This window comes from Equus przewalskii, chromosome 13 (assembly GCF_037783145.1).
Source record: "Equus przewalskii isolate Varuska chromosome 13, EquPr2, whole genome shotgun sequence".
In the NCBI taxonomy this organism is placed as follows: domain Eukaryota; kingdom Metazoa; phylum Chordata; class Mammalia; order Perissodactyla; family Equidae; genus Equus; species Equus przewalskii.
In genome coordinates, this window is record NC_091843.1 from 92,368,749 (window position 1) to 92,379,613 (window position 10,865).

Below are 10,865 nucleotides of genomic sequence, written 5' to 3' on the forward strand. Positions count from 1 at the left end.
TGCTTGGGGCCCTCGTGTCCATCTCTGCTTCTTCCACGTTCCTCCCATCCTTGAGGGCCAGGGCACCTCAGGCTTTTCTGGGGCCTCATCCACATCTCTGCTTTCTCCTCTCTGTTCCCATCCTCAAGGGCAGGGTACCTTGGGCTTTCCTGGGGCTTCACCTACATCTCTCCTTTCTCCGCTTTCTTCCCATCATTGAGTTCCAGGGAGACCCCGGGTGGAGCAGTCAGGCCAGCACACCTGTTTGGAATCTGACTCTCTAAACCGAGTTCACAATAAGGACTAAAGTATGGGGTGTGTTGGCCTCAAGCTCTTGCTGCCATGGAACGCAGGGTTCTGTGTCCCCTCTCCAACTGCAGAAGTCCTCTTGAGGACAACAGGAAAAGAGGAGGCTTTAAGGGGCTCTGTGGACATGATTTTGACCTTGGATTTACATTTTCTTCTCCAGACTGCTTGTGATTCATGACAGATCGTGGCTAGAGATTGGAAAATAATCTTAACTGAGCAGGTGAGGAAGTGAAGCTCCTCACAGTAGAGGGGTCTCCGTGGAACTCTGTGGATGGATGCTGATAAAAGACACCTTACCAATAAGCAGGTGGACACAGGACTGGCTGAGTTGTGGTCTCTCTGTCTGGGATTCATAACTTGTGAGGGATGGGGAGGGGCTGAGATTGTTAAAAATGACCTTTCTCTTCGAAGATCCTTTTTACTTCACTCCCATTAGCCTCCTGGCAGTGCAGTGGCTCCCCCCAAGACAGAGACAGAGAGACAGAGAGACAGAGAAAGAAAGAAACAGAGAGACAGAGATCCAGAGAGAGGAACAGAGACATGGATAGAGACATACAGAGAGACAGAGATTGAAATAGCAAGAGAGACAGAGACAGTGAGAGAAATTAATGCAGTCCCCACCTTGTCTCTGGCATCCAGGCTCTCTCTGTCCCCAGGAGGCATGGCCAAGACCCATGGACAAGATGCCTTTCGGCCCATTGGCTCCGTTCCCCTCCTCCTCCTGCAGCTGCTGTCTGGCGCCATCCCTGGAAACGGTAGGAGAGCTTCCCTCCCCGTGCTAGGAGGATGCCCCAGTGTAGGGAGGGGAAGGCCAGAGGGGAGCCAGGCCGACACCTTCCTGGGTCAACTCAGGACCCAAGGACCCCAGCCCAGGGGACCATAGCCGTGGGTGGGAGAGGCTGGTCTCCTGGCCCCTGGTCTAACCAGTCCTTTCGGATCTGCCTGTAGGACAGAAAGCCGATTTCGAGGTCTATGGGCCCAGTGAGCCTGTTCTGGCCAAGGTGGGGGAGGACGCAGACCTGCCATGCTATCTGTCCCCCGAGATCAGCGCCGAGGACATGGAGATGCGGTGGTACAGGGACCAGCCCTCCCCCGCCGTGCACGTGCACTGGAAAGGGAAGGACGTGCCTGAAGAGCAGATGGCACTGTATCAGGGAAGGACCACCTTCCTGAAGGATGGTGTGGCCCAGGGCCAGGCCTTGGTGAGGATACACAACGTCACCACTTTCGATAACGGGATGTTCCACTGCCAGTTCAATGACAGCACCATGACTGCAGAGGCCACGCTCTGGCTGACGGTGGCAGGTGAGGGCCGGCCAGTGAGTCCCTGGTCTCCCCAGGAGCTTCTCCCTGAAGTTTCGTCCCAGCTCCAGGTCGTGGCCCATGTTCCTAAGCCTGAGCACTCCCACGACAGGTGCTCCTGGCATCCCGTGTTCCAGGCGCTGTCACAGCCAGGTCTTCCCAGAAAATGTGTCTCTGAACACGCGGCTCTGTTTTCTAACTTCCTTCTCTTCTCTGCCCCCTGGAGAAAAGGGGGAGGGAGGGAGGAAGAAGAGACAGAGACAGAGAGACAGTCAGAGTGAGAGACAGAGACAGACAGTCAGCAACAGAGAAAGACAGAGACAGAATAAGAGACAGAGACAAACAGAGCAACAGAGAGAGACAGGCAGACAGACAGAGACGCAGAGACAGAAAGATAGACAGACAGTGAGAGGGAAAGTAACACAGGGAGAGAGAGTCTGAGACAGAGAGAGAGAGACAGAGACAAAGAGAGAGATAAAGACAAAGTCAGAGGCAGAGAGACAGAAAGAAGAGTCTGAAGATGGAGATGTCTCCTCGGTGATCCAGAAATTGTGTTTGAAGTCAACAAACCTCTGCTGAATTCCTGCATTTACTAATTTTGTGATACAGGCGAGGTACTTAATCTTTCCAAGTCTTTTCTGATTGGTTCTGCTTTTGTTTTCTTTCTGGGAATAAGTGTAACATATTTGGCATGTAAATATGACACAAGGGAGATAGTTTGTAAAAATTCCCTAATGACCTATTGGAAATTCTCAGGATTTTAATTTTTCTGATGGAAGCAGTTATGACTGCAGAGGTTGGGGCATCTCTTCCCGCAGGGCTGGGCTCTGAGCCCAGAATCCAAGTGCAAGTTGACCAGGATGGAGTTGTCCGGGCGGAGTGCACCTCGGCAGGCTGGTACCCAGAGCCCCAGGTGGAGTGGAGAGACTTCCAGGGACAGACCCTTCATTCTGAGACCAACATCTCGGTCTCGCCGACGACTGGCCTCTGGGCTGTGGCCTCCAGCCTGACCGTCCCCAACAAGGCTGTGGGCGGCCTGGCCTGCTCCGTCTCTAGCCCCCCCTTTCCAGAGAAGAAGGTGTCCAGGCACCACCTGTCTGGTGAGTGTTCAGTTCTGACCTCAAAAGCTCTGAGCACAGGCGCTCGTGTCCCCGGATGCCAGGACATTAGGAGGGAATCCCAAGGTTTGTAGCAAGAGTGGACGAGGAGGCAGGGCCCTGTACACAGCCTGCCCGGGGGTCAGGGGAGATGTACAGCTTCACGTGCTGATTACTGAGGTGGAGCAGAGCTGGGGTGCAGAGGGTGCCCCCAGCACAGCTGTCCCTTCCAGGGGAAACAGAAACCTTGGCTCCACATACACATTTTTAAAAGTTTTTTTAATAGGCATTACTTTTTGGAGCAGTTTCAGGTGCACAGCATAACTGGGGAAAGGAGCAGAGATTTCTCACGTTCACACAGCCGCCCCCTTAATCCACATCCCCACCAGAGAGGTACATTTGTTACAGTTGATGAACCGACGTGGACACATCATCATCCCGAGTCCGTGGTGCGCATCAGGGGTCACGCTGGGTGTGGTGCCTTCTGTGGGTTTGAACAAACGCACAGTGACCTGGATCCACCATCACAGTATCAGACAGAGTGGTTTCACTGTCCGGAAAGTCCTCTGTGCTCCACCATTCATCCCTCGCTCTCCCAGCCCCTGAGACCACTGGAAGGGTATTGCACGGTCTCCCTGGTTTGCTGTTCCCAGAGCGCCACATGCTTGAAATCGTGCAGTGTGGAGCCATTGCAGACGGGCCTCTTTCACGGAGTCCTGTGCACCTCAGCTTCCTCCATGTCTTTTCATGGGCTCACAGCTCATTTCTGTACAGCGCTGAAGAATCTTCCATTGTCGGGCTGCAGCACAGTTCACTCACTTATCCATTCGTCCCCCGAAAGACCCCTTGGTGGCTTCTGAAGGACCCCTCCATGGCTTCCATGCCCAACTTTGTATAAAATTTTCATTTCTAAATGATTTCAAACTTACAGAAAATTTGCAGGACTAATACACAGAGTCCTGTGCAGACTTTACCCAGATTCACCCAACAGTTAACGTCCTGCCCTTTGTTTGACCATCTCTCTCCACTCGTCTACTGTCTCTCTCCTGTGCATCCACCTACATCCGTCTGTACAAACAGAACACACACAGTTTTCTGAACCATTTCAGAGCGGTTTGTAAGCATCGTACCCCCGACCCGTGAACCCTGCAGCGTTTCCACCCTGAGAACACTGAAGCTCTCTCACTGTCTTCTTCACCCCTGGAATCCCTGCAGATCCCACCTCCAGATGGTTCCGGTCCACAGCCTGGAAAATAGCTCTGCCTCTGATTCTTGTGGCAGCAGTTCTCGGAGTGGCCACAATCATCTCCCTGTTGTGGAAGCCTCAAAGGGGTAAGAACAGGAAACTGCTGGAAGAAGAGGGAGCTCGCGCGCAGAGGAGTGGGACCTGCCATTGTCTGGTGGGCAGGGACCCCAACAGCACAGGCCTGCCCCTCCAGACCACGGGTGCTCACGCTAAGCCCTGGACTGACTTTCACCTGTGTGCCCCAAACTCAGTAGGAAGGGAGCGCCCTGTGCAGGCCCAGCCCATGGGTGGCCCAGTCCCCACAGCCCCAGGGAAGCCCCCTCTCTCCGAGAGGCCCGGTGATTCCTCCCCAGGAGGTTTCACGAAGGCTGGCAGCACTCCCTCTGGGAATAGACAAGGCTGGGCCTGGTCCTGAAAGGCTGGGCAGTGGTGACACGAGGCAGCGAGCCGGGCACGTGAGCCTCTGTTGTTGCCGTCGTCAGGACCGTCAGCCTCACTGACCGTCTCCCTCCCCACTGGTCCAGCCCTGCCTCCTGTGCCATTTCAGGAGCTGGGGACTTGCCCCCTGAGGTCAGGCCCAGTTGGAGGAGCAGAGCAGACTGTCCCTTGGCTGGTGTTAGAGCCTCATTATGGCTTTAAGGTGGAGGGGAAGCCTCAGGCCAGGGGGCTGGGCCCACAAACTGCCCTCCCCGGGGACAAATGCCCCACTATTGTTTCCCTGAGCACTAAAGGAGGTGCATTTGTTCTTGTTTTACAAGAGACCAGGGGACGAGCTCGGTGAGTCCTGTTCTGACGCAGATTCCCAGAACAGGAGCTTTGGCCCCACTTTATACGCTGAGGCCCTCGGTTTCCCATCCTTCTGTTTCAGGGCGGGCTGGAGAGAGGTCGGCCTCCTCGGTGGTGAGGGCCATGCTGGAGGGTTGGGGGGTCTCTGCCCCCAGCACACCCCCAAGTCCCGCTCCCTAAAGGCAAAGGCAGCCAGAAGTGCAGCCCCAATTCCAGAGAGCACGGGTGAAAGGGTGGGAGGCCTGTCCTAGGGACCACACAATCAGAGCTGGTCTCGGGGAAACAGGAAAGGGCAGGAGGGGCCTCCTTCAGTGACATACGTGTCTCGGCTTCTCTCCCTCACACACTGGCTTCTGATGGAGATAGTGTGGGAAGGTCAGAGCTACTCAAGAGGATGGTGAGGGCGGGACGATGAAGGGCCCCAGGGGGCAAGTCCAGACCCTTTCTGGCTTCAGTCTGCATTCCGATGCTCATTCCCATGTGTGTGTGCTCATGAGTGTGCATAAGCGTGTGCATTTTGCATGTGCATCCATGTGCGCATGTACGTGTGTGCATGTCTAAGTGCATGTGTCCATAAGCATAAGTATGTGGACACGTGTGAGTGTGCATGTGTGTGGTCATCTGTGTGCATGTCCATGTGTTCTAGCCCAGGGTGCAGAAATGCTGAGTTACATGCTGGTGAGAGGCAGCTCCATCCTTGTGAATGTCTGGTCTCAGTGGCCCCAAGACACCTTACCTCCTTCTGTTTTGTTTCCTGAGGCCCTGGGAGAGCCTCTGGCAGTGGATCCTGCCTGTGGGAGCTGCCAGGATGGTCAGCTTTTCTGAGAAAGGGCACTGGGGGCACACTGTTACCCTGGAGAGTGGAGAAACCAGTGACTTTGGGCCCCTGGACACCATCTCATAGGCGGGAGGGATAGGGTGCAAGGGGCAGAATCTGTGGCTGGAGCTCCCAGGACCTGGAGAGGAGAAACTGGCAGGGCACGAGACGGGGCAAGTGAGAGGACTAAGGGAAGCCGGGGAGCTGGTCCAAACATGGCCACCTGCTGCAGGACCAAGGAGGAGACAGAGAGAACTCATGCGTTCATCCCTTCATTCATTCATCACAAACAGTGAGCGATGGCTTAGTGGGCGAGCAACCAGGTATTTATTAGGGAGTGAAATGGCTTCCTCCCATCCTCATGGGGCATCGAATCTATGTGGGGAGGCACGCCATAAACCAATGAAAAATTTTAGCTGAGACTGGAATAGGTCAGGGTGAATATTACAGGAATGATTGGGTGCAATAATGAAGTTGGCCACATGGCATCACCAGGTCCTGCTGGGGCCTCAATTTAACCGTAAACCTAAAATTATTCTTTAACAAATTCTTTTAAGAAAGGAATAAGAATTAAAAACAAGTAAGGGAAAGACCCAGGACAAAGAAGAGAGAGCCAAGCTCTAGTCTTGGAGAACCTCACTGTCTGGAGGTCTGTCCGAGCAGGATGGCTCCTGATGAAGGAGTCAGGACACGTGGACAGAGCTGGGGAGGGACCAGGAGATGCCTCACCCTGACATCAGAGACAGTGTGTTCACGGGTGGCTGATGGTGTCCATGCAGCTGAGCAGTGGAGTGAGAGGAGCACAGAAAATGACCCGGAAAAACCACCACTGGGGTGATGAGTGAGGTTCCCCCTGCGGAGAGCTCTGTGTAGAAAATTCCAAAATTACTGATGTTAGGCTGGGCTGAAAACTGGAGAGTGGGAATCAGCTGGAGTGTGGCTGGCTTGGTTTTAGCTGAAGGAAAAGGCAGTAAGCATGTTTGTTCCCTGAAAGGAATGATGCAGTGTGAGGAGAGACCACGCTGCAGGGATGAGGAAGGAGCGAAGACGACGTCTCTGCAGGGAGGGCAGCCTGCGGCTGTGGGAGGGATGGGCGCAGGTCCCAGCTGTCGGGAGACGAACAGGAGAGGGCGGAACAGGAGTCCAGCGCGGGATCGCACAGGCTCTGATCTTGGAGCCTCAGAGGCTCCTCTAGCTTTTGGGTTTCCTGAGGGACGTACTTGAGAATGGTCACTAGAGAAGGATTATAAGGGTTCATAAGCACAGAATCTGCGCCAGCAAGAAGAGAAGGGGAATGAAGAGGGTGGGGGGAGGACGCAGGAGGACTGGTGAGAGGAAGTCAGGTCCTCCTGGATGTCGGGGTTGTCCAAGATGCCGATGGGAATACAAAATGGCGCAACCACTTTGGGGAACGGGGTGGCAGCTGATGAGAAGGCAGAACGTTCAGTTACCCCGTGACCCCTGCGACTGAATTCCTGGCGGAGACCCCGGAGGAATGAAAGTGTGTCCCCAGAAAGACCAGGACAAGGATGTCCTTAGCAGCCATTCAGATTTGCTAAAACTGACAACAATCCTGTTGTCCATCCAGTGTTGTGTGTGGGATCAACAATAGAGTGCCATGTAGCAATTTGAAAAAGAACAGACTGACCAGGAAAGGGCGTGATTGGTGATTGGAGCAGCCGGCCAGATCTGAATACGGTCTGGAGGCTGTGATGTAGTTATTGACAGTGTGTGTCAATGCTGATTTTCTGGTTTGCATCCTTTCACTGTCATTATGCAGGATGGTGTCATAAGCATATTCTTATGCCATTTTTCTTCTTTTTGTGAGTCTATTTTTTAATGTGAATAATTTTTTTAAAGGATGAGAGGATGTGGAAGAGAAGGAAACAGGAGTCTGAGTTTGACTGTAATGGAGATGCCACGTGGGTGCCTCCATCCTCAGGCTCAGACTCTACAGGAAGGGCTGGGTGGGCAGAGCAGGGAGAATTCAGGAAGATGGAGTGAGAATTTTTGGGGAAACAAAGAAACAGTCTTTGGTAGAAGGTGAGAGGGTGCAGGGTGCCACTCCAGGAAGGAGGTGAAGGGACATTTGGGGGAACGTGGAGGTTTTCACAGTAGGAGAGTGTGGTCCTCTCCAGTGCAGGAAATGTGAGTGTCTGGGACATCCAGGGGGAGACTCAAGCATGTGGGGCTTTAGGTCAATGAGGGCGGGCACTGGCTCTGGTCCTGGGGCCCTGAACCTTCCCCTGGTTGGAAAGGCAGCTTCCAGAAGAGAGGAGCCCCAGCCTGGCCCCAAACACCCTCCCTGCCTCTCATTAGGGAGCCCAGTGTAGATGGACCTTCCACCCAGGTCACAGGCTGGGGGCCTGAGAGCTCCCAGAGGGACACCGGGCAGGGAGCACAGGCAGGAGCAAAGTAGGCTGCTGTGGAAGATGTTGGTCTCAGCTTTCAGGGCTATGAGATCCCTCTCAGGTTTTCCAGACGGGACTCCCCAGTGGTTGACACCCCAGCTGTCCTACAGCACCTGCATCAGTGCCCCTGTGGTACCATCTCATGTCCTCCCTCCAGCTCTGCCTCTCTCTGTCTCTCCCTTGCTCTGTCTCCTTTTCTCTTCTCTCTGTTTCTGTGTCTCTCTGTCTCTCTCACACACATGCACAGGGAACCAGAACCCTGGGCAATGAGCAGAGCTCACATTGCCCTGGCCATGTCTCCTATTCTCCCGGGCAATGGCCCTTGGATCCACCTGGAGTCACCTCACCTGCTCTGGGGCGGGCTTTGTGCATGGGGTCCTGGGCAGAAAATAGGGAAACACAGGGATTCGCAGGGCTGCTGTGCCTCCACCTCCCCAGAGACGTGAGGGAGAGGCCCTGGGGTTCCTCTGTGCAAGAGTGTGGGTCAGGGGCCAGAACTCCCAAAGCTGACCCTCTTCTCTTCCCACAGTCAGCCCATCCCTCGACCCTGACACTGCAAGCTCCAAACTCTTGCTGTTTGATGATAGGAAGAGTGTGATGCGACTGCCCTTCGACTTGGAGCTGCCTGATGACCCCAGCAGATTCGATCTGGACCCCTGCGTGCTGGGCCGGGAGCGGTTCTCCTCTGGGCGGCATTACTGGGAGGTCGAGGTGGGGCGCAGGGAGGCCTGGGTCCTTGGAGTGTGTGTGGAGAGCTTAAATCGGAAGGGAAGGGTCGCCAAGGCACCCCAGCATGGGGTCTGGGCCGTGGAACTGTCCAAGAAGGAGTACTGGGCCCTCACCTACCCGAGGGTTCGCCTCCAGCTTCCACAGCCCCTGCACCGGGTGGGCATTCTCCTGGACTGTGACGCTGGCAGGGTCTCCTTCTACAGCGTGGATGACAGACGCCTCATCTGCACATTCTCTGGACTTTCTCGCTCAGTCCCTCTGCGGCCGTTCTTCTGCCTGTGGACACACGACTCCAGCCCCCTGACGATCTGCTGAGGACATTGGCCCTTGAGGCCTCAGACCCTCCCCAGGGTCAGGGACAAGAGAGGGACAGGAACCTTCCTCCAACAGCACCCATGTCCTCTCCAGCCCAGCCCAGCCCAGATCTTTGGGAGATGCATCCAATCTCCTATATCCCAGCGGGGCCCCTCACAAGGGTGCAACTTTGTGAATTATCCTATTTTACCTTTATTTTCTGTAAAATGATGACAATACATTATAGGCTGAATTGTGTCCCGCCCACCAATTCATATGTTGGAGCTCAAACCCCAGGACCTCAGAAAGGGAGTGTATGTGGAGACAGGGCATTTAAGGAGGTGATGGGGGTAAAATGAGGTCACTGGGGGGCGGCCCTGATCCTACACGACTGGTGTCCTTATAAGAAGAGGAGAGGAGGACACGGACACACACAGAGGGATGACCATGTGAGGACATGAAGAAGACAGCCATCTCCACACCCAGGAGAGGCCTCAGGAGGGAGCAGCCCTGCCCTCACCTGGGCCTCTGACTTCCAGCCTCCAGACTGGGAGACAATGAACACTGTGGATTGAGCCCTAGTCTGTGATTTTTCTTACGCAGCCCAAGCTGACTGAGCCTCCATGTTATTATACACCACTGGGTGACTCTGGGAAACGTGCTTGGGGCATTTGTAAAACATTGACCCCAGAGCCAGGCACGTGCTAGTAGCTCAATAAAACCCAGCCTTCCACCTCCTCCCCTCCTCTTCCTCATCCCCCCTCCCCCTCCAACACCTCCTCCCCCTCCATCTCCTCACAACCCCCAGATGTCTGGTCGACCTTGGGTCCCTCTCTCTCCCTCCCTCACCCTGGAGGGTTGGCCCAGGGCCAGGTGGAGGCCAAGCCACAGACTCCAGACCTCCCAGGCTGCCCTTGGTGTCGGTCAGGGTCCAGGTGGGTGGAGACCACAGGGGCAGTGTGACAGGGAGAACAGACTAGACCTTAAGTGCCGGGAATGCAACAGCTCAGAAGACAAGGAGGGAACTCTGAGGGATGGCAGCCTCGTGCTGTCAGAGCCACTTCCACCCTGTGTCTGGGGGCAGAGGGAAGCTGGGAGGAGCCCAGGAGCTGGGATGTTGCTCAGAGGCCCAGTGTGGCTGGTTCCTCGGGTGCTGGGAGAACGCAAATGGGGGTCTGGGGCTGGGAGCCTGGTGGCCCTGAGAGGGACAGGATGGGGACTGTCCCATCCTACGTGCTCCCCCTTGCTTCCCGTTGCCAGACCTAATGGGGAGCAGCCGATGTGAACTTTGTTGGGTCGGGGCCCCTACCCCACAGCAGAGCACAGGGGGCCTGTGGTGGTGCCTGGGGCTGCCCCAACAGAGCACCAGCACTGGGGGCTTAAGACCCAGGACCTGTTCTCTCACAGTTCTGGAGACCAGATGCCCACAATCAAAGGGTCGGCGGTGTTGGTCCTTCTGGAAGCCTGAGGGAGAGTCTGCTGTACACCTCTCCCAGCTCCTGGTGCTCCGGGCACTCCTGGGCTTGTGGCCGCATCACCCCAGTCTCTGCCTCCATTGTCACACGACCGTCTCCTGAGTCTCTGGGTCTCATACGTCCGTCTCTTTTCTGTGATCAGGACACCTGCCATTGGATTCAGGGCCCGTCCTCCTCCAGGGTCATCTCGCCTCCAGACCCTTACCTGAACTGCAGCTGCCAAGACCCCATTTCCAAAGAAGGGCCCATCACAGGTAGCGGGGGTGAGGACTTGGACTCACCTTTTTGGGGTCTCGTTCAGCCCGCCGCAGGGGGTGTGGAGTTGAGATAGAAGGGCTTGACGGAGGAACATGGGAAACGAGGACCCCAGGAATCTACGACTGCTTCACAGAGTCCAGTTCCTCACACGAAGCCGGGATG

At 55.4% G+C, this 10,865-nt stretch overlaps 1 protein-coding gene across 4 annotated transcripts in view; it reads left to right on the top strand.

Annotated features, from left to right (window-relative positions):
- LOC103545225 (butyrophilin-like protein 10) overlaps window positions 1-10,362 on the top strand; it is a 10,511-nt gene extending 149 nt beyond the window's left edge. The window contains exons 2-7 of one of the 4 annotated variants that reach the window (XM_070569931.1): window positions 449-508; window positions 945-1,043; window positions 1,237-1,593; window positions 2,409-2,690; window positions 3,903-4,019; window positions 8,477-10,362. In XM_070569931.1, coding sequence (XP_070426032.1) covers window positions 950-1,043; window positions 1,237-1,593; window positions 2,409-2,690; window positions 3,903-4,019; window positions 8,477-8,991 — 1,365 coding nt within the window. In that variant the 5' untranslated portion in view covers window positions 449-508; window positions 945-949 and the 3' untranslated portion in view covers window positions 8,992-10,362. Of the gene's footprint in view, window positions 1-448; window positions 509-927; window positions 1,044-1,236; window positions 1,594-2,408; window positions 2,691-3,902; window positions 4,020-8,476 lie in introns of all 4 variants that reach the window. The other 3 variants (XM_070569928.1, XM_070569929.1, XM_070569932.1) reach the window with 3 other exon arrangements.
- Window positions 10,363-10,865: the final 503 nt, after the last annotated feature.